The sequence below is a fragment of the Colius striatus genome, chromosome 18 (assembly GCF_028858725.1).
Source record: "Colius striatus isolate bColStr4 chromosome 18, bColStr4.1.hap1, whole genome shotgun sequence".
Lineage (NCBI taxonomy): Eukaryota > Metazoa > Chordata > Aves > Coliiformes > Coliidae > Colius > Colius striatus.
Window position 1 is genome coordinate 10,551,245 of NC_084776.1, and position 23,845 is coordinate 10,575,089.

At 40.4% G+C, this 23,845-nt stretch overlaps 1 protein-coding gene across 3 annotated transcripts in view; it reads left to right on the forward strand.

The window, feature by feature from the left end:
• SEC14L1 (SEC14 like lipid binding 1) overlaps nucleotides 1-23,845 on the forward strand; it is a 40,043-nt gene that overhangs the window by 6,453 nt on the left and 9,745 nt on the right. For 2 of the 3 annotated variants that reach the window (XM_062010580.1, XM_062010578.1), the window contains exons 3-8: nucleotides 17,309-17,458; nucleotides 17,544-17,675; nucleotides 19,726-19,854; nucleotides 20,076-20,310; nucleotides 21,040-21,149; nucleotides 21,907-22,096. In XM_062010580.1, coding sequence (XP_061866564.1) covers nucleotides 17,309-17,458; nucleotides 17,544-17,675; nucleotides 19,726-19,854; nucleotides 20,076-20,310; nucleotides 21,040-21,149; nucleotides 21,907-22,096 — 946 coding nt within the window. Of the gene's footprint in view, nucleotides 1-17,170; nucleotides 17,214-17,308; nucleotides 17,459-17,543; nucleotides 17,676-19,725; nucleotides 19,855-20,075; nucleotides 20,311-21,039; nucleotides 21,150-21,906; nucleotides 22,097-23,845 lie in introns of all 3 variants that reach the window. The other variant, XM_062010579.1, reaches the window with a different exon arrangement.

Here is a 23,845-nt window from a genome sequence, read left to right on the forward strand (position 1 = left end):
CATCTTTTCAATTTAAATGTTATTTTAAATGACACTTTGAAGTCAGTAACTGTGTATTGGGTTAAGTGCCATTCCTACTTGTAAATCCCTACAATTTTTATTCATTTTAATCTCATTTTCTTTTTCTTGGAGAAAAAGTCTTCCACACATACGAAAAGAGGCTGAGAGGCAGATGAGAAAAAGGAAACTGTTCTCCAAGTACTTTTGAAAGCAGGTTTTAAATGTATGGAGTAGTTTATTCCCCCAGTGCTGTGCAACTTCTTGAGGATCTGTCCTGGATGCTTACAGCCTGGGGAAGGGAGCAAAATGAGTGTTTGCTTCTGCAAGGGCCCAGTAGCTTTCCCCTTGGTCTTGTGACTGCCAGACTCTCATCTACTTGGCTTCCTGTTTTTGTAGGAAATTCAGGCTTTGGTACTGCTGGAAATTCAGTGGTGGAACAGTGCTTTGTAAGGATTTTCTTATTTTATATGAAGATATGATTTTTTAAATGAACTGCTCATATTTTACATGGAAAGTGTAGTTTAACTGCTGGGTTATATAATTTTTGATGGTCTCTTGTGTTAGCACACGTTGTGAGAACAAATGATTTTTTTGGCCACTTGTTTGGAATGAGTTGTGTTTAAGAAATGTAACAGTTAAGTTGAACACTAGGGCAAAATATTGACTTAGCAGCCTGCTTACCAGGCAGCTTATGTGTTGTTTCATGGCTTGCTTAGATATTTCCATGGCTAGCTGTTTCCTGTTTTTCTGTGGGCAAACACATGACCTGACTGTAGCTGACAGCTGCAGTTTTCTTGTTCACCAAATGCTTTGAGTCAGGTTATTTTAAACAATCTTTTACACTTTAAAAGCCAAACTCCTGAAAGGTGTCAATAGAAGAGAAATATGTATCAAAACAGTTCTTGTTGCTTTGTTCTGAAAGCACTCCAAGCTTTTCAGCCTTCACAGGTGTTTTTAGCTCTGACACTGGTGTGAAGTGCTGCTCTAGGATCTGCTGATCAGCCACGTGAAGTTGTCCTTGAGTTAAAAATCTAAAGCTCATGGGAACCTGGCAGAAAGGAAGTGGTTAACACATTCTGCAGAGTCCCAGACACCCCAGATACTACAGTTATGATCTGGAGAAGCTGTAACTTCATGACTGTAATTTAACGTGTGCTTTGCCATTAAGAAGGACGTGTAATAGCCTTCAGAACCCTGTGGGAAAGAGATATGGTGTACATTTCTTTGTTGTTAGTTTTAAAAACATGTCCAGTGAGAATTCAGGGGTTGCTCAGATCAGGGGTGTCTGTCTGCTGCAGACACAGGAGATGTTTCTGTATAATGTGACCAGTTCCCTACACCTCCGGCTCAAGCAATCTGCCACTTCCCATGCCTGGGGAGCTCTTGCTGCTCTCTTACAAGAGTGTTGAGCTGCTGTGCTCTTAGGAAGCAAGCACACCATGAAAGAGGAAGCAGGAGAGCCTGAGGGATTGGAGGCAACCCCTGAGGACTTTCCATAAACCATGTTCAGTCAGAGTCCAGATTTTGGAACACAGAATTGAAGGGTATTCATTGAGGTTTTCATCAGCAAGACTGGTTTTGTTTTGCACTTAGTTTGAATTTGTTCCATTTCTGGAAGGAGGACATCGATGTGATCTTAATGTTACGTTCTGAATAGAGAATAAATCTTCTGAGAATTTGCAAGGAAATCTGTTAATTAGCTCAAGCTAAAATTAATTACAGGTTAGCTTTAAATAGTCTGTTTTCTCCCAAGTGAATCTGTCTTCCCATTTTTCATGTCGTTAGAAATTACTGTGTATATATTGTAAATGAAGAACTAGGCTGTTAAGCTGAATTATTAACTTTTAATCTCACTTTTGTGATATAGTTAAGACAGGTCAGGCTAGCAGCTTGTGTCAAATGTGAAATAGGGCTCATTCCAGGTACTTTAATAATTTGCCTTTCACAGTCAATTTGTAGACAGCTGGTTTCAGTTGTAATCAGGCAGTGATGTTTGAGGGGAGAGTCATGGCAAGAGCTCATCTGGTCAAAGATACTGGTGGCAATGTGACTGGGAAGCTTGTGGTGGAAGGACTGGTTGGCATCATCTGGGTTCCACTGCAGTGTGGTGTTGTCAAGAGAGCACGAGCAAGCAATAGGCTGTCAAAATTTGAGATAGGTCTCACAGTCTTGGCTTTTCTCTGCAATGCTGTTGCTTGAATATTTCTGCCCAGTCCACAGATGTTTTCAGGTTGTAGTTCATGGGCTCCCTTTTTCTAAGGGTCAGAGAAACATAACCAGATATGTGGTGTCCTATTGTAGCAAATTTGGTGTGTGTCTGCTGTGGTTGCTTTCTTGCAAAGACATATTGATCAGCAACCACATTTAGGGAGATGGGCTGCTCCAAAGCTGCCTTGGGGTGGGGGGAAGAGAAAAATAAATACCTTTTCAGCCTAATTTTTCCCTCCTAGGCTTGTGTAAGGCTGGTGAGCATCACTGTGGGGGCAGGTGCTTGTCCCCACCTGCACTCTTAGTGAGCTGATGGCAGCTGGCCACAAGACAAGGAGTCAGCAGGGCATTTGTCAGGACACTGTGAGCCAGGGAGCCCTTGGTTCCATGGGGAAATAATGAAGGATCTGCATTTTGAGGAATGCCAAAGCCTGTGTCTGTAACAGTAAATGAAGGTCTCTCTAATGAGAACTTAGTTGGGCAGTCGTTTTAGGTCTGGTATTAATTAGCAGTGTAGCATATTTGCAAATTGTGCTTAATGGTGTGGAGTTGTTGATTCTGGGAGTTCTTCTGGTATAAAGAGAAGTCCATCCTTACCCTAGAAAAATGGCAATCAACAAAAAGAGGTCTTTTGTATGCTGTGTTGGGGTGGCAAACTGGCTGGCTGGCTTTCTTACTTTGTATTCATGTATGAAACTTCAAATTTGGACATTTTCTATCTTGGTTTCCTCTTGGGTTTTACTTTATGGTAATTGGGTTTGGAGACTATATATCAGTAAATTAAAAAATAAAAATATCACAGGGCTGTTGGAACTTAACAGTTGTAGCTCTGGTGACAGCAGAGGGATCGTGGGAGGAAGCAGAGAGGAGCTTTTCTATTAAAAGTGAATTTTTATTTGAACATTTAATTCTTAATCATATACATTTTGGTTCTCTCAAATTAGCTTTCCAAGACTTTGTCATGGGCAAATTTAGAAAGTTAAATATCTAAATCTGTTGGGTTATACATTTGGGATTACTTGCTGGAGAAAAACATCAGAATGAAAATGTAATTTATATTCTCAAAACTTGAATATAGATGCTTTTGGGACTACATGCAGCTCAATCTGTGGAACAGTTAAACTGCATTGCAAACCTCGTCATGTTTCATTCAGCCTCTCTGGTTCATGACCTGCCTTGCCTGCTGCTGCTGTAAGATTATATCACTTTGATGATAACAGATCTCTTTTTATGAAAATGAATATTTCACTGTTGATGGCCAGGATGGTGATGTGTCATTTACTTGTTTATGCCACAACAGAAGGGGGACAGTTAGTTTCCTGCTGAGAGTACTTCCTTTCTCAAGGGTGTTGTGCCTCTTTGTTTGGTATCAAATGCGAATGCCATGGACATCAAGTCCAGTTCAGTCAGTGAATCCTTTCCAGAGGATATTTTTTTTTCCTGGCTATTTCATTCTGTGTGTAAATTAAACTACATCATTTGCAAAACGCTTTGCTGTGCAAGTTGCTGGCCTGTGGATAAATTCTTCATTACTGAATTCATGGCTCTATGAAATTACTTCTTTCTATTGAAGTGTTTCATGGTCTGCATGGTGCAGCCACTGATGTTGTAATGAATAGGATTTAAAGCAATTTCACTTGAACCTGTTTGTTCTGTTGACAAAATGTGTTCTTGCTTTTGTCTGTCTTTGATGTAAAGAACAAAGAAGTGATTGTCTATAATCTGTAATTTTCATTGTATTTTAGAGGAGAATCAAAGGACTCTTGACTGTTCTTTTTCAATTGGCTTATCTTTTGAAGCTAGGTGGTATCTTTCTGTATTTTAATGGGGAGCGGATTCAGGGGTGCAGAAGTTGTACCACCTTAACATGCCAGCAATGCATCTAGCAGTGAAGTTACCTGGTTATAGATATCTTAGTGATGTATTGGATGTCTGGAGAAATGATTATCTTCTGTCTCTTCCTGAGAACTACAGGACTGAATTGCACCAGAAGGCCTATCTAGCCAGTGTGACTGTATCTGTCAGTGGCCAAGGGCAGATCTGCCTCTAGGGAAGAGGATAAGAATGAGATGAACACAGGGTAACACTCTCTCAGGATACTCTTTCATCCTGCAGCAATGTGTCTTGACAGCCCTTCTGGTCCAGAATGTGCCTGTTGTCTATAATAGCACTGCATGTGCTTGCTTTCTTCTGCCTGCCCAGTTCCTATCCAGAGCCAAGTGACACCTTCTAGCAGAAGTTTGTGCTTCATGACACGCTTTGTCAAGAGATGTTTCACTTATCTAGAGCCCGACTCTCACTTGCTCAGCTTCACGCCACCTGCTCTTGGTGTTGGAAGAAGCAGTAAATCCCTGCTCGCATTCTTAGTGCTGCTTGCCCTGTTAGATCTGTGAGATATCTCCCTCAGTCTTTAAATTATTCTATTTCACGGTCATGACTCTTGGTCTGTTTAAAGGTTTATGATTCCATATGAGGCACCAGTGTCTTTTGTACTTGCTGACCTTCCACAGTCAATTTCTAAGCCTTGTTGAGAATCTCCCGATACATCAGACTTGTGTAAGGTTAAGAGTTTTTAAATGTTACATTTAGCTTCCTGGTTTAATAGGTAAACTGCCTGCCCAGGCCTCAGACCTTATCATGCCACATCTTGATGACATTCCATTGACATTAGTGAATGGTCAGGATTTTATTGATGTACTTAATACATTTTAATTGGTTTGCATAATAGAGTACAGCTGCTCTCTACCTTGAAACTGATACTTTGTCTGTTCAGAAGCCAGGGATCTTTAGAGTTGAGCCATGCTACTTATTTTGAATTATGCCCTTTTGGCAAAGCTTTCTTTACTGATTATACTCATGGTAGAGTGAAATCACTCTTGCAGTGCTCAGGCCAATTGCCTCTGGGCAAAATGAAAACCTGGTGGGTGCAGACTGAGACAATGAGGTCAAACCTGTTTTGCTGAACCTTCATGGGGGGGGAGTTGATTTGAATAGAGATTAGGAGACTTTGTTCTTTGTGGTAGTACAAGTCTTTAACCTTTCAGACAATGGTTTAATGAGGAATTCTGAGCCTATACTGTAGCAATGTCCTCATCATCCTTTCCTCTCCAACTCTTAAATTAGGTTCTATCTACACAGTAATAATTTTATTTAAAATGCTCTAACATATTCCAGATGTTAACAGACCTGCTTATTGAAAGTGTCTGTGATTCTAAGACTAAAAAAGTAATGAACACTAATTGCAGGGCTCATAAAAGTGAGACTTAAGCATTAAGCAGTTAGGAATATCTGACTGTTCCAAAAATAGATCCTCCGTGGACACAGTAGGATTGCAGCTGAATTTTAAAGTAAAACTGACTGCAGAGGAGCCAGGCATACAATTTTGTTAACTGGAAAGAAATAAGGAAGCCTAAGTGCCAAATTCTGCTTTCAGTGTGACTGTGCTGTGTGTTTGTGAGGTGTTTTTATTGTTCAGCTGCTGTAAGACAAATAACGGTTACTTCCAAGCACTGGTAAGACAAGCTTAATGGTTTACATTGGTTTTGATGTGTATCTTAAATGTCAAAGAAAGATGTGTTCTTGTGTAAAGGTTTATGTATTGTCATTGCTGCAGGGAAGTAGGAAATGCTGAGAACAACTCACATTCCCCAGTAATCGCTAAACATTTAAGCTTTTGCTGGCCTGTTGCCAGCCTTTACTGTGATGCTTTACTGGAGGTCAGCCTCTTCTCCAGAGTACTTTAACCTTGGGCTGAAACAGTCATGTCCTGGGCAATTGGTGTCAGAAGCCAAGTTTACTGAAGTTGATTCTAATTGCAGGGCATATTCTGTCAAAGTGGTGTGCACAGAGCTACAGGGCTATGGGCTAGAACTGATTTCCATCAGTCTTGCTTGCAATGTGGGCAGAGCAAACATTTTCTCTACAAAATGTTTAATATAGACATGTTGAAGTGAAATTGCAAGTGCACCTGGTATTACTGTTGCCCTCACTAAGTGAGCTAAAGTCTATGTGTACTGGGGAGAGCCATGCTGCTAGAAGTTTATGAAGTCTATCCTCCACCTTCAGCCTACACCAGCAATTTGCTGTTAGTCTCCCAGTCACAAGCCAGCCCAACCTGAGTGATCAGGCTTTCCCATCTTACTCCAAAGGAAGGGAAGATATCCATTTACATTCAGCATGCTGCCATTAATATTTTTTTCTGAGGAAGGAGTGGTACTTGCCCAACTTCTCTATTCTAGCTTCTCATTTTAGAGATTAATGTCTTGCAGAGGCTGCAGTTGAAGCTCACTCTTCAGTGGAGTGGCACTGTGCCTTGGGCTCTGTCAGACTCTCTGGACTTCCTGAAGGGAGGCAAAAAAAATTATTGTCTTGTGAGTGTCTGGGAGGCAAGCAGGTGTAACTTTTAAACTCTTACACTGGCTATACACATTCTCCTCAGCCCAGGCTGGTCATTCAATTGTTCTATGAAGATGGACATCCCAAACAAAAACTCAAGTCTTACACAGTTCCAGCTGTGGAAATTTATTTAAGCAAACCACAAGTAACTAGTATCTCTTTAAAATAAACCACTCTTCCAATTAAAGTACTGTTGAGGCATACTTGTGGTTATTAAAGATCATCTTTTACAGATAAGTGATGGAATGTTAGCCCTTGTCTCCGGGTCACGTTCTTTATCCCCAAACTGTTTTGCCTGCTGAATCAGTCTACCTTTTAAAAGTTGCATTAAGTCACTGGAGAGTTTACTTTTTATCTGGAAGAAGATTGTGTCTCTGCCTGTAGCAGAGTGGTTCTTCGGTGTTTCAGAGCCAGTCCCCTTCCAGTTTCATGACATGCAGCTATATGCAACAATTAGGCCACTATAATTTTGCCAGTAAAGCTTCTCTGTGACCACTTTTCTGAAATGAATGCATCCAGCTATAGAATAGCATCCATTCAGGAAGAATATGCCAAGGGGAATAAAGTAGTGATCTGTATATGCCAAGGGGAATAAAGTAGTGATCTGTATAGAAGGAGCCTGTGTGTGAGTGGCTTGGCTGGTCATATCTCATGAGAGTAGAGGTTTCTGTGTCTGTTTCCTCTGGTGCAGGAAAGCAGAGACTCCTTGCTCAATCTGGCAAGTTGGTTACCCCAATTGCATAACTCAACTGTGAATTACCAGTAAAATTGCCCTTACCTCAAAGATTGCTTCATACTGTTTTGAATCTCCTGCTTTATTTATAAGCTCTAAATTAGTTTAATGAAATATTAAAATATTAAAATAGTAAAGTAACTTTATTCATGCTTGAAAGCACTGGATGCTGTAGCCTACAAATTTATGCTTCAGTACAGAGAAAGTTTTCTTCAGATGTTCCTGTTCCCCAGTAACTCCTTGCTTCTGCTTTTTGTCTTCTATCTCTTACCTTGCTTTGGATTTTGGGCAGTCTTAAGCAAACATGCAATGCTTTTATTCAGTATGTGAAATTTGTCAAGAATGCTTCATGAATATATATTTTTCAAGTATTTCCTTGGATAAGCTCAGAATTTTACTGACAGTTCTAGGTGCTATCTAAATGGAGCATCCTTTCAATAACCTGCCTGTGGAATCCTTTTGATTTCTGATTGTATGCTGGTAAAAAAAAATAGCACTTCCTTGGCTCACATAATGCACAGAATGTAAACTAACAATCTGAAGTGTGTGCAAGCTTTTGTAGTAAAAGGAAAAAGGTGGGTTTTTTTTCTGAAATGGTCACTATCTTCAGGCTGGGTTTGTCTTCTGTAACTCCAGCACTAGAAGATCATTAGTTCTAAATTCTGTTAATAAAAGTGATAATAACATGCTTAATCCTGCCTGGTCAATGCATACTTAACATGAATTTCTCCAGAACATTCTCTGCAACAGCTACCTAAAGGTGTACTTGCAGACAGTGTCCTGTGACAATGGACAGTCTATGGATCAGGATGAAGTTCAAGCACAGGCAAGGCAAACCTATTTTTAAGATGGGTACCAAAGTTTTAGAGCATGGTCCTGATGCTGTGATGAGATTGCTTGAGCACTGCAGTGTCAGTGGCTGCTTTGACAAATAACCTGGATGATACAACAACCTGTATGCTGGCTGAATTTTCAGTCAGCATTGGAGCGTATTTGTAAGGTCATTCCACCTCACAGGGACCCAAAGCTTGTTTACAAGAACTGGCCTGCATGGTAGCTGTTAGAGCTATTTAAAATGCCAAGTTAAGCATTTGAGCTGTATTTAGAATGTACTTTAAAGCCAATAGTGATCAACACTGTAACCATGGAAATGCTGCCTGAGTAGAGATGAACAGAAATGTCAGTATGTGTGCTAGTGCTATTACAGTCACTCCAGAGTGCTTGCTAGCAGCGTTAACACATGAAAGGTCCTGTTGTCAGAAACCCAGGGTGGTTTGTAATATGTTGTATGAGCAGCACTCAGCTGCAAGCTATGAGAAGACAGTTTCATTTATAATACCATTTCAGTGATATTTCAGGATTTTTGTGATGGGTGGTGTGTATGAACTACTGTTGTGCTTGAGATTCACCAGGAAGCTGTTCCTTTTGCTCTGCAGAAGACTTCAGAGAGAAAATAGGTGTGAAGTAGCCTGGACTGTGCCTATAGAGCCTAGAGACAAATGTCAGTACTTCCTGTGATGAATAACAGCTTTGCTGTCCAAAGCCACAGGGGCTCTATTCAGAAAGGTGATTTTGCTTCCTCCCTGTTCCTGTTGTGGGTGATGGATGCTAAGTGCTGTTGAGAGTGATGGTGATCCAGAAGCAAACAGAATTGTCTCCGAATGTTTGTGGTCTCAGCCAGAGAGTACCTTATTTGAGCTAAAGCACAACAGTGGCTTCTGTGCTGTTTTCTCAGTCCATAGATGTTTTTATGTATTGAATAAAAGCTCATCATACAATACTATGAAGTAGCTATTGAATTTTAGATTAGTCTATATGCTGGGTTATTTTGTACTGGCTGTGGGCAGTGTCCTCATTGCTTTCACATGCTTTGTGCTTCAGGAGTTTGCAGAATGGATGTGAAGTGCTCTGTTTCTAGGATTTGAGCAGCAAATCGCTGCATCTGCTTTGCATATGGCAGGCCTGTTGACCTCTTTGGTAGAACAAATAAGTATTGTTTGTTCTGTGGTGACATCCACAAAATGACTTTTAACAGGTTTTCATTAGCTCTGTTCATACCATCTAGGACTAGGAGGTATTTGAAATATGCAAGAGACATAACTGGATATTTTAAAGTACAATGGGCTTTAATAAAGCTAAGCTTAAAAATTGATAAAGCAGTCTTGCTGTCTTTATATGAACTATTGAAGCCTAAGGTTTTATATAGTTAAGCTAAAGGGGGAATTTAAATATATTGGAATAAATCTCTCTTCTCATCCTCCTCCTTTCTGTGTGGACTATTGCAAGATGTGGGTCATTCATAGCAGTGTAGTCTGAAATCCTTTTCAGTGAAACCTGATTAAATCAAGAGGACCTCTTTAAACAAGTATCAGCATCAAAAGACAAGGAGGAATATGGATGATGCTCTCCAGCACACATAAAAAACCTTTTCTTCCATGAAGAACTCTTGAGTGATAGAGCTGTCAGTGGCAAGAATTTAATGGCTTTGGTGAATGCCAGGGAAAGAAGTGTGATTTTTGTCTTTGATTTTCCTCAACTCCTGGTTTTCTGGAGAACTTGGCATGAATTTCACTTCAAGACCTCAAGGAGAGTTAAGCTGAGAAAGCACAATTTACTGACTTGACTGACTTTCAAATGCTTTTCTAGAGTCAGGGATACTGTAAGCAGCACTTCATACTCTTAACAAGATTAAGTGTAGCTCTGGTGTTAATGAATCGATCCAGTAATGTCTATGTGGTCATGACTGATGCAGTGCTGATTCTCTCTTGAATTGATTGGACCTTTGGTCTGGTGAATATAAGAGCTTCAGACCTGGCCTTTACATTTGAGAGCCACTTCACTGCAGTGTCACAAACAGGGCACTGTAAAAATCTCAAATGTCACGTTGCAGTAAGATCTTAAACCACTGCCAATTTTTCTTCTGGATGCTCTACCTGAAAGCTCTGTTCAGTGCATTGGAGAACATCTGAGACTGAAGAAGCAAGCTTGAAAAACACTGTTTGAAAAGTTAATTAGCCTTCAATTAGAATTCATGAACAGAATGAGGGCAGAGTAGATGGTTGTTAGTACTTGTCTCATATTTGTATAATAAAGTGTAGTTGTGTGGGCTATATTAAAAAAACACCCAAAAAATGAACACTTTAAAAACTGAAAAGCCATTGTAGTTAAAGGATTTGATGCATGATTATATACAAATTTATCATCTCCCTTTAACAAAATTTTAGACTAAGTATAGTGTTATGGAACTTTAAAGTTGGGCTCTATTCCTTCAAAGTACAAACTGTCAAGTCATTTCCTTGGGAATGCTTTGCTTTGGTAGGCTGTATGTGAACAGTGCAGGCACTGATGGTTCCCAGTGCTCTAAGCTTACAGTCTTAATACAGTAATGATCCTTTAATCAGAATGTCATAGGTCAGTAGCACTTCATGCTTCTGTAGTAAACAAGAACTTTTCAGTCTCTAAAATGAAGCAGAATGCTTGTTTTATTGATGCTGACGTCCTATTGATTTTTCTGTGCAGCTTATGGAAGGGTTATTTGGTTTATCTTGGACATACTTAATAGTCATTGTTAGTATTTGGCCAAATTTGTCTTGTACTAGGGAACAGAAGGTGAAGAGGGTATATCCTGCTCCTCAGTGACTTGTGCCACAGCAGCTAAAATGCTTTTGGACTGTAGCAGAGGGAGGACAGAAGGAGACCAAGTAAAATCAGATCAGAGTACAACTGCTAGTGTAGTGAAGTGTGATGGGGAGAAAGGAGAGTTGTGCAATTTTTCATCTGTGGCTTTGTGTAAGGAGCTACTCCCATTTACCAAGTGAATGTCAGCTCTTGTTTTCAGAGATAACCAGAGTACATCCCATCACACGATGCAACTGTCCCCTCAGAGCCATCTGCACGGCTGTCAGATCGAATGTTCTGCCAGTTCTCTGCTAATCACACCCTGACTACAGCTCAGATTGTAAAGGGTAGATTTTCCTCTCTCCTTCATAGAGTGGGAGAGTCTTTCCTGTTCCAAAATTAATGTATTAAAATGAAGGTGTATTCAAATGTGCAGCAACTGGATTTAGTTTCTTTTTAACAAAACGAGATGGAACCCAGAAGCCTCCTTTTTAATGGATGCTCACTGCCTGCTTCATTTGTCTTGCTGCTTAAAATCTTTGGAGTAGCTCTCAGTCAGGTGAAGGATTATAATTTTAAATTCAGACAAAGGGCTTACACACAAGATATTTCCTTATGTACTTCCTTATTGCTTATATCCTGCTCAGAGATAAGTTGTTATGCAAACATTTTGTTTGTTGTTCTTGCTGAGCTATCTTACTGGAAGAGCTTTGGAGGAGTGCATTGTGTTCTAATTCTAATTTGACCCTCTTACACACTTTTTTAAAGTAGAAATTGGAATGGAAGAATTGGACTCTTTATTCCCCTCCTTTAAATCAGTCAGTGTTGGCTGAACTGCTAAGGAAAGTGGTAGAGAAGGTCTGTTGCATCTAATACCAACTTATACAAACACCAATTGTACAGTGGCTCATTATCCCAGTACTTTGAAAATCTGAGTAGTCATAGGCTGGGACAGGGTTTACAGGCAAGTCAAAAGCAGGGTTAGCTAAACTGCCTTGTATTTATAAAGGACTACAAGTGTGCACATAAGAAATTTGTTTGAGGTGGTATACATTCATTCATGGGTCTGAATCTGCCTCTTGTTCTGGGTAGGCTGTCTGTAGTCCCCATAAGCCTCATCTGTAATCTTGTGTAACTAAAGCCTTCTTGGTCTGTTCCAGAGAGACTTCTTAGTACAGAGTCACTGCCAAGCAGCCTTTGTTTCCCAGCAATAAAAAAATAACTCTCTCTTTGTAAATGAGGACATTTAATGAAGTGAAAACACAGTGGAGGAATAAAAAAACCCAGCACTGAAGTCTACTTTGAACAAGGGCTGCCGTGGAGGGCCATGCTGAGGGGGAAGTTAACTGCAAAGAAGAGCCAGGTTTAACTGTGCTGCTTGCATGGCATCAGGGCTCTGGCTGTAGCAGTGAGGATCTTCTGTCAGAGGACTGTTTGTCCTTCCAGAACTGGCGTAACAGAGGTGTTCATTTCCAAAGAGCTGACTACCTGTATGTTTAAGCTGTTTTTTCTTTTCCAAGCTCCAGTCTGGTTCACATCCCTCCTTTCTGACTATTTCTAGAGCTTTGAGGTGTATCCACTCCAACCATCTGCTGTCTTCCACACACGCCCCTGAGATGATTACTACCACCTGAACTAACACGAGACACACTGGCACTGACATACTCACTGCTTGTAGAAGTAAAATGATTTTTAAACATATGTATCTATTATAAAGAGTATGGTAAAGAGCTATGAGCAGCAGTAGTGAGAGCCAATGCAGAATTGTTTCTTTCCAAATGCAACTAGCAAGAATTTGAAACAGCTTGGTTGGGTTCCCTTGAGCCAACGTTTTTGCTATGGCTCTGCAGTGCTCTAATGCAAGGCCAGGAAGAGGATAGAGTGATGTGCAGGAATGATCAAGCTGCTGGAATGCAGCCTGTCAGGCTTGGGCAGCATCTTGCTTGATGTTTGTTTCTTGTTGATGTTGATTCAGAAGTGCCACATACTCCAAGTAGATGGGAAAGCATGGGCAGTGTTGGTGTACATTTGCAGATTAGTACCCAAATGAGGCCCGGTATTGCAGGCAGAAATTAAGGTTTGTATGTGGCATTCATATAGTGTAGACTAGATTTGATTGCCAGGATGAATCTCTTCTTGTCTTCTCATGCGATGCCCTTGGAGAATGTTGTGCTGCTCTTTGGTTACTGACCTAGCAATTTTGAACAGAAAACATCAAAAAGAAAGAAAAGATCTTAACAGCTTGTTTAGCACAATTAAAACTATTAAGAAAGCAGACAATGTGTTTCATTTGCAGAGTGGGGACTGAAATTCCTACTTCTTTCACCAGGTTAGAAGTCTTACTTGGGGGATTCAGCTCCTGTAAGAAAAACAGACCTGTGTAAGATTGCTTGCAAGCTTTGTCTGATCTTCTTTTCTTCTTTTAAGTATAGAAGTTAGCTTTGAGTCATCTAATGGAAAGTCTGAACAATCCCTGTCCTTTAAGCAGAGGCTGGGAATATATTAATCCGGTCAGAGAAGCTGAAACACTTATTTGCATAAATGGCTGACTTTCCCCCCCTGAGGACTGAGCACATGCCTGTTATCAAGGTATTTCATTAGCTTTAGGCATGGTTTAAGAAGCAAAATGCCAGAACAGAGTCTTTCTCACTCCTGAAAATTGGGTTGGGGTCATACCTGGTATTTTTAAAGGATGCCATTATTGCTGGTATTAGAATCCCAAAATCTAAGGACAGAGGCAGCAAGGCTAATTCCCTTGGGTATGAAAAATGACTGCCATGGGTTTTAAATAGTCTCCCTTTTGAATAGCTTTCATGTCTTTAAACATAGCTGAAATAGCAGCGAAGATAAAAGTAAAATAAATCCTGTTATTTTGACTCTACTCTGAACATGAGTTGCTAAGGGAAGCTCTTGGAAAAGAAGCTTTAATACTGTGCTATTTTGGTTGAAATTATGCTTGTCAGTGTTCTTACTGTTACCATGCATTAAGGAAGTTAAGGGTTTATGTAATGAACCTGTGAAATTTGAAGTTCAAGCTCCTTCACCATACTGTGTTTTTCTTGATGCATGATGCCAGCTTCTCATGTAGCAGAGTACACAAATGTTCCAGAGGCTGGTGGCAAATTGTAAAAGCACATTATTAGTGAACAGAATTGCAGGCTTAAACCAATTTTTTTGGGAAAAAGTCTTTATATAGATGGCTCTCTTAGCCAAAGAGACATTATGACTTTTCATGTCAAGCCCAGTGCCAGATCTAGAGACTTTAAGGCTGAGCACAGCATGCCTGTGCATTTTACTTATGTTCCAAGGCAGAGTCTCAACATGCTGCATGTTTTACATGTCAAAAGAAAATGGTAAAATTAAGTAACATCCTTCTTGGATGTGTTTAGTCCTACAGTAACAGCATTTCATCCTTGAGTCCATGGGGATTACTGCAACTGCTTTGCTTTCGTGGCACTACTTGTCTTTAGTGACGGTATCTATATAGTACAACTGAGACCCTGAGAGAAAGGTGTGTAGTATCTAATGGTTTTATTTGTAAAGAGAGACCTATCACACAGGAAAAGTGGGGCATCTTATACTCAAGCATTATCAGACTATGAAAGGAATGTTGGCCAGTGCAGTTCAGTAATTTCCTGTCTGCTTGGCAGTGACTTGGGACAAAATTTCTGGTTCAGAACAGCTCAGTAACGCAGAAAAATCCATTCAATTCTGTTCTTAGAAAAGCAGCAGCACTGTTTGATCTTCCTTTAATCTTCTCATGCTCTTTTAATAGCTCCAGTCTTGGTGATGCATATGCTGCTTTGACTCATGTGTCTCTTATTGTGTTGTACCACAAATTACAGGTCTTCCTGTGCTGTATTGGTCCCTGGTGAAGGGACATCTTTGTATCTTGTAGTCTTTAGCAGCTTTTTCCTGCCTTTTCTGCAGTGTGAAAGACGACTGTTGGCCACATGTGGAAGACACAGCTAGGCTTAAATCAGATTGAGTATTTTGATGTGGCTATGGTTTACTAGAATCACTTTTTCCTCAAACATGGCTGTGCTGAAAAATTATGTGTTACAAGAACATATTGGCAGTGGTACACAGAGAAATAAAACCAGCCTAATTTCAGAGTCCAATAAAATTGACTCTGAACAGTTTTCAGTACTCTGTGTGCATGTTCTTTAGCAAGAAAGAGCCCTGTGTTGCTGTTAATCTCTTTGAAACCTTCAAGTACTTTGTTGTTATAAGCATTGAGCTTGCCAACTTTTGGCAGATGATTCTGTTCTCTTCAAAACTGAGCACATTCAATTCAGTCTTCCCATTCAGAACAACAAATTCTTCTTGGGCCTTTTTTTTTGTTTTGCTCACAGTTCAATAAATACTTAGGAGCAGTTAATGTTGTAATTTGGAAGTGTTCACGGGGCAAATAGGAAGCATTTTGAGGACTAAGATGAGAAATAAATCGATGTATGCAGTGAAGGAGACTTCTGTCTAGAAAATAATGAAAATAATGGTTGTAGCATAAGGTCCTCAAATAAAATAGAAGTATTAAATGAAACAATGTGAAAACCAGAAGCACTTCTCAATCCTGCTTCTTCTGGAAATCTTTTTCTAGCCACAGTCAATATAGTTAAAATAGAGATTAATTTAGAAAGAATGCTGAAACTCATTCAGGGAGAGGGCTGAAGTACCTTTGGACAACTAAATTGTACAGCCTTCTGTCCCGAACAAGAGCCAAAAGAAAGAAAGAAGAAACTTCTTATACCATATTAATGGGCCCCATCCTCCCATTCTCTTGAAGCTGGGAAAGGTTTTTTCCCCCTGCCTGCTATTGTGTTACAGCCCTAATGCTCTGTCACTTCTATTGTGCATGTGTTTCTTGAAACCCAGAAATTATTTCTGTTCTGAATTTAAACCAAAGCAGCTGTGCACAGATGAAAAGTCTGGAAAAAAAAAAGAGCATGTGTGCTCACTCACTGGTTATACTTCTGGTATGTTACCTTGCAGAGGAGCTTTATGAATTCAGGCCAATCATGCTGCAAAAATGGTTTCAAAATATGCATGACGGGGGGCAAAAAGCTGACACTGCTTTAGTGCCTTACACCACTGTCGTGATAGTAACACTGTGTTCAAACTGTGTTTGAATACTGATAACAAATTAAGTACTTTAATTGCTATAAAGAGGAGAATGAAGGGACCTTTTCTGTCCAAGTGCCACCACTACATACTTTCTGCAGGTGCTACTTATTTTCTTCTGCACCCTCTCCCGGTTGATGCTGTTCTGCTGCTGCAGCTCAGCTACATTCAGAGCAGTTAAAATCATCTAAAAAGGCAGGGTGGATATTTTATCTCTTTAAAGAATTGTTTCACACTCTGCTCTCCCTTTCACCAAAGCCTGCTGTGTTCTGATAATAAAAGTGAAAGAATTCAGATTGTGGAAAGGTGGCTAAATAATTAGTTAATTTACTGCCACCCCATGAAGAAGAAAAGCCAGAGATAAGTGGAGATACATTAGTGACTACTAAAGGGGGGAAGAAAACCCCAATCTCCAGTTGTGTTGCATTCTCCAGCCACAGTAATTCTAAAATTGAAGTCCAATACTTACTCCCATTTTCCTCTTACCTGTTTTGCTGATCACAGATTCTTTACTGCTACCCTTTCCAAGTGTCTCTCATTTACTTCCACCTTCAATGTGTCAGATACTTAAGAGATGAGCTTATTTACATGGCTATATTCTTTAACCAGAAGCCAAGCTATTGCTAGCTCTGCATATTGCAAAAAGCATTTATTTTTGGGAGTATGGAATGACCTCACTGCACTGGAAGTACCTTACTGTAGGCTGGTAACCTGTGCAGTGAGGTAATTATGAATCATCTGTGCAGAGGGAGCTTGAGAGATCTGTTAGCTTAAGAAATAGGTTTTGAAAGGTTTTTATTAGACCTTTGGGAGCTGTATGGATAACTCTCTAGACAGCTTGGTGAAACACTGATAATTGACATGTGGGGATTTTTTAATCCAGCAATTGTTTAGTCTTGTGGCATTTTAGAACTAGAGGGTCTTATTTTCCTGTTGCTGCTCACAAGAGGCTTGTCACTGTGAGCAATTTCCCTTTGGAGGGAGGGAGAAAGGGGATGGTTTTTTGTGTGGTAATTTATTTTTTACCTGGAAAGGGCTCTATTAGGAACATATGAACAAAGAGATTGTTTGGAATGCACTGTGACTTTCTTTTAGCTCTGGTGTGGACTTCTGGAAGGCTCAGTCCCTCCTACGAAAGGTATGAAGGGCATTGTGCCTCCAAATGCTGGTGATGCCAGCAAGGGAGCCAATGCACACCCTCAGGAATTAACTGTGGTTTCTTCATCTTTATAGGCATATGAAAGGAGGTTTCCCACATGCCCTCTGATCCCCATGTTTGTAGCCAGTGACACTGTAAATGAGTACAAGAGCGAGGATGAAGCCATCCATGTGATTGAACGGCGCTGTAAGCTGGATATAGATGCCCCAAGGCTATTGAAAAAGGTGACGAGGTTTCAAGTGCCTGTTTTATACCTTTGTATGTCACATGAGTATTGTATCTTAATGGAATCTGTGTCATCTTCCTCAGATTGCAGGAGTGGATTACGTCTACTTTGTCCAGAAGAACTCTTTGAACAGACGAGAAAGGACTTTGCATATAGAAGCCTATAATGAAACCTTCTCTAACAGAGTCATCATTAACGAGCACTGCTGTTACACAGTGAGTAACAGGCTCTTGCTGGTGCTGCAGATGGAGCTAAGTCAGTGTTTAGATTTCAGGACTCATCAACAGAAGTTGGATTGTTCTTGGCTTTTGCCTTGCAAGAAAAAAATAAGCAACACACAGCCCTGAGTGGTAATTGTTGTTAGTGGTAAATGTAACACACTTGCTTGAAGAACTGAAACAAGTTTGGCACCCTCTTCCTTGAGTGTCTTCTCAGAGAGCAGAACACAATGTAATTGGCTGTGTTTGGCAGCTCTGTTTGGGCAAATCTGTGGTTTGTAATAGCAGTGTGGGACCTGGTGAGGGTGATGACACTCTGACAGAACTGTTAAAGGAAAGTTCAATGTAGCTTCTTTGCCTTCTGTTCAACTCAGACAAATGTGCCTCGAGTCATCTATATTTTAACCTAGTTCTTTCCATCTTTCTTGATCTTCAGTGCAGACCTTTTTTGACACAAAGGAGTCTAGGCTGCTTACTGGTCATGGATTTTTTGAATGGCTTAGCCAATACCCATGGGCTCCTGCACCACACATACCAGTAAAACCTCGATGTTAAAGGTCAAATCACAGCTAGCAGATGTAATAGTTTCTTTGTGCTGTAGCTTTCTTCTTACATGCAGGTGAAAACATTTTCTATTGTGTACAGAGCCATGGTTAAAAGGTCAGTGGATGTGAAACCCACTTGATGCTATAATCTGATTTAGAAAAATTATTTCTGCAATTACTTCCAAGGCAGGTTTAAAAACACTTTTCCACCTGCAACTGATCTGTGAAAACCCTGTTTAAACAGGAGAAATATTGTACAGAAAAGTGCTAAATATGTACAAAACACAATGTGTCTTCTTGCTCTACTTAACCAAAAAATTAGCTTCTGAAAACAAACCCAGGATTTTAATTCAAGAAAGAAATTGTTTGTGAAATTTCATTCTTATGAAAGTTATTTTACAATTGAACTTATGAAAGAACAGGAAGATTCTGAAGTGTTGTTGTTATGATTTTTATGTATTTAGGCTGTACAAGCTATTTTTGTACTCCTCATTCCCAAAAGGTCCCTTCCAACCCCTACCATTCTATGATTCTGAGAAAATGCAGGAGCAAATTAAGGCATGTATATGGGTTTTTCTCTGTAGTTGTCCATGTTATAAAGAGTTGATACCATTCCCAGTCAGTTTTAGCATAGTTTGAGGCAGAGGGGAACATAAAGGCATCAGGACAGTTGCCTGCTCAGAAGTCCAGCCTTGTGTGATGCTTGCATCACAAATTCAGAGCCCAGCCTGGAAATTCCCTAAAAGAGTCATTTTTAGCTGAAGAGACATTAGAAAACAGCTTTCCTTCAGAGCATCATCACCAATCCTAGAATCACTGAAGCTGAAAAAGACCTTTAAGATCTAGACTAACCATAAGTAGTAACATCTTTGTTTCAGGGTCATCTCAGCAAGTTAAGATATAAGCTAAGGAGAAAGCTGAGCTCTCTACAGTAGCTTATTCAGCTGTCAATCAAATGAATAGTTTACACATCTTTCTGTAGCATTATCACAGGAGAACAAAGTAGAGAGACACAAATACTTCCTTGGTCAACAAAGGATGAATCTATGGCAGTCTGTTGCAAGCATGTCTAGACTACAGTGCTTGGAAATGCTTACACTGCACTTGCCAGAGTCCTCAATCTAGTTGGCCTGCTCTGTCATTTGAACTGCAACAGCAGCAGGTTTGCTGCAGAGTATTTTACCCTATTCCACAATTTCTAGTGTCACAGCCCATATCTTGAATGAGATGGTATTAACTGGATAAATGTGCCAGTCCTTTGGCTCTTGGCTAGTGCACTAATACTCTATCCTCCCCTTTCTTGTTGAGAAAACAATGTTCTGTTCTAGCCATGGGTCTGTCAGGGCTTCTCAATATTTTGTTCTTTAGTGTTACCTTTCCCACACTGTGTTCTGCAAATGAAGCAAAAAACTGCAAAATCTACTTGAATATTTTTGACTGTGAACCTGTCAAACAAAAAACTGAAAAGGGTAACAAATGTATGACCTTCTTTTAACTAACAGGTTCACCCTGACAATGAAGACTGGACCTGTTTTGAACAGTCAGCAAGTCTGGATATAAAATCTTTTTTTGGTTTTGAAAGCACAGTGGAAAAGATTGCCATGAAGCAGTACACCAGCAATATTAAAAAGGTGAGCTTGCAGTCATGAAGGAAGTGCCTGGCTCCAAGTTACCCAAAGACAATGTAGCTGCTGCCAATTAACAGGCTGCTCTGCTCAAAAAGCTGGGCTATTTACTCTTCAGCTCGGGCAGCATATGTGTCTAGGTCTTGTGTTTTCAAGTGGAATCTCTAGAATCCTGTCTGTGTCTAAAGGGTTGGTTTAGTAGCTGAAGAACATTTTCCTTTTTGAAGGGAAAAGAAATAATAGAATACTACCTGAAGCAACTGGAGGAAGAAGGGATAACTTTTGTTCCTCGTTGGACTCCTCCTGTTGCATGTAAATTGGAGAGCAGTACATCCCACACAAGAAGACCAGTTTCACCTGCTATCAATATACCAGACTCTGCCACAATGGAGGGCTTGAACAATAAGGAGATCCTCAACACCTCCAGCAGCCCTTCGGAGCCCACAGCAGGAACACCTGATGGTATGCTGGTCTGACCTGGTTTAGTGGGATTCTTTATACTGTAGAGGCTCCCAGCACTGTGCTGCTTCAAATGGGCAGCTGGAAATCTTCACATTGGCAGTTTGTTGGGTAACACACAATGCTGAAGTGCAGGCTTGCAAAGCAATAACGTTGGGTCTCTTGGATAGCTGTCATGGGCTGATCTTTTTACTAAATGAAGATAAGATATGAGTGGCAAAAAAACCCCCTCTTTGCTGTTCATTAAGTTGCAAATGAATGGCCTACTTCTTGCCCTGAAATACAGGGATGGGTGTAACTATAGGAATAATGGGGAAGAAAAAGCTGAAGCTTCCCTGAGCAGTCTTCTGTTGCACTTTCCTTCCACTGTTAATAAGGGATTTTTCACAAAGTCTTTGCACTGGATGATCTAGGTGAAAGCTTCTGTAAGCATTTCCAGAAGCAAGCAGCCCTATGGTGCTGTGGATTGACAAATATACTGGTAAAATGCTTGTGTTGAAATCCCTGGTTCTATTTCTGGATTGCAGAAGGAGAATTTACCTTCTTGCTTTACCATTAAGATGACAACATGTGTTCTTTTGCTTATCTTTTCATTGATTCAAAGAAACTTCAGTTCTGACTGCACAGAGCACAGTGCAATTGCTTCTCAGCTTCAGAGATCAGCAAATAAGATCGTGTGCTACTTTGGGGTCAGTTCAGAACCACTCTAATCACATGTACATCTCCTTTTAGACAAGCTGGATGCAGACTACATCAAGCGGTATCTGGGTGACTTGACACCAATACAGGAAAGCTGCCTCATTCGATTGAGACAGTGGCTCCAGGAGACACACAAAGGCAAAGTATGTCACTGGTAGTCTCTTGTGACTCTCTCTCAAAATGTGTGGTATAGAGGGTGGACTGGATGAAACATCATGCCCCACACCTCCTGTGGCTAACCTTTCCTGTTAAGTGGCCCTCCGTGATTAAAACCTAAATTGAGTCTGTACAGTGGTGACAAATTCATGTGGCTATCCACCTTGACTTTGCCAGCCAAGGTGCTTAAATGATTAGTGTGATTGCCTCTCAGAATGTCAGTAAACCAGTACAGAGGAATGAGTTATGTAAGTCTGCCTAGTTCTTAAATAACCTGATTTTTACATTTGTTTTGGCCAACCATCATGTTCTTGAATCTGTATCCCTACTTGCAGTACTGAAAGGGAAGCAATATGGCCAGTTAAATCACTGGTAGCAAGGCTGGGGGTTTTCTAGTGGCTTGTGATTTGCCTGTGTTACCTTCCTTTTACTAACAAGAAATACAGTCTGTGTTTCATCCCTAGATTCATTTAAATTGCACTGACTTGGTATAGTAATACAGGTGTAAATGAGTTCATGAGATTTTTGCATCCTTTAAGTCAAGGTACCTGCAGCACCTGCCAGGGCAACATGTCTTTGTTGCAGACTTAAGACTGATGTGCTTGAGTAACTTCTAGTGTTATATACCATCCTCTTTGGTTGGTGCAGGGCTGTGTGGTTTTCATCTTTTGTTGGTTTTTTTTGTTCTTGTTTCAAACCTTGGATATGAAAATAGATTTGGTTGTGTGGGGTTTGTTTTACTAGATCCCAAAGGATGAACACATTTTAAGATTCCTGCGTGCCCGGGACTTCAACATCGATAAAGCAAGAGAGATCCTTTGCCAGTCACTGACCTGGCGAAAGCAGCACCAGGTAGATTATATTCTAGACACCTGGAACCCTCCTCAAGTACTCCAAGATTACTATGCAGGAGGCTGGCATCACCATGACAAAGGTATGTTCTAGAGGCTGGATATTGAACAGCCATTTATGTTCTGAATTCAAGGTGATGATTGTCTCTCTGTTAACTAGAGGTGACTGCAAAGATGGTTGGAACTTCTCAGTTATGTACTAATGCTGCTTAGTTGGTGCAGGCAGACTCCCAGGTCCTAATCTTTCTGACTAACCCTGACATACTTTATTAAGAGCTCTAGCACAAAGTTAAAAATTGCCCTTCTGTAGTGGTCTGAGTTGCTTAGAAAGGTGTTATGCAAGTGCTGAGTGTTCTCTTTCAGTGATTAAAAGATGTTTGTAAATAAGTATCTTTCTAATCAACCTATTTCTGATGTAATGTAAGTCTGCTGATGGCATAAATGGTTATTTGGCATTGCAGTCAGCTTAATGATAAATGGGATGTTAAAAAAATCAAATAGGGAAGGCTTAAGAAGGGAAAAAGCTTTGGCTGCATTCCCTTTGTGTGGTGAGCCACAGCCAGATCTTTAAAACATGGATGATGAAGCCTGACATCCCCCCCATCTCTCCACTTGCTTTATGATGCATGGATCTTGTTGCTATTATGTACATAGAAATGAAAGATTTTGGAATTTGTTGCTTGAGGCAAGCTGTGCTCTTTAGATAAGGAAATGATCTCTGACTGTGAGCTATCTGTGTTCTGATTTAGTCTTTTTTCCCCCCTAGGCCTCATTGTTTCTGATAGCTCTTCCTGTTTCAAGAAGTGTGTGGAACAGGACAGGATGCTGTCAGCACTAGTGGCCAGGAGACAGAGAGGACATAGCAGAAATTTAGTCACTCTAAAGCTGAAGAGCTTGAAGGGCTGTCCTCTGCTGCTTTGGGTTTGACAGGCCTCAAACTCAGAAAATGCTCGTAGAGATTGTAGAGAAAAAGACCTTTGATTAAGGTCTGCCTTTATCTCAGTTCCTTGTCCTTACTTTGCAAAGACTTCCTCTGTCAATAGCCAGTGAGTAGTAGAGTACAGAATGCATCAAAGGGTTGTTTAATGTGTTTTTGAGAAGTTTTTCAGCCTTGTGGTGAACTTCATGTCCCCCCTCCCTTCCTTTCCTGTTCCTTTGATGTCTTCTGCAGGATACCCACAAGGTAAAGCCTGCATTTGTCAATAATGCAAACAGAACTTCAAAACTGAGCAGCTCTCTGCCATTTAAAATTTACAGTGGTAGGTTCTCAAACCCTTTTTTCTGGTATTGCTCCTTTCCCTCCCACATAAGCTGAAGTCTCAAACTGGAGTTAGCTGGATCCTGTATAGCTTGTAGTGCTAAAGCAAAGGCAGCAGTGATTATGAAGTGTGTTGTCTAGAGTGAGGTGTTGGTGCAAAAGAATAAAAGTTATTATTTTGGCTTGCCATTAGCAGAGTTTTCTAGATATCTGAGTGGCTTTTATTTTGACAGCAATACTTCAATCAAATGGGCTTTTAAATCACATAGCTCTCATGGAGTATAAAATGTAGAGTGATAACAGCATTGTCAGCTGAGCTGTGTCATTTGGATGGAGTGGGGTTCATAAGCTGTTAGTGTGGGTTCAGATGCCTGTGTATCTGGGGAGGGGAGGAGGGAGGCCTGATATGAGGCTTAATAGCACTTTTTGTTTAGTGTTTCAAAAGCAAAACAGTACATTCCAAGATAAATGTGTGCTGATGTTAAAATAACATTTCCTCTTGGAGCACCTGATAAAATAGAAAATACTGGCAGCTTCAATGGGGGTAGTGTCTTTGCCAAATAAATGGCTTGCC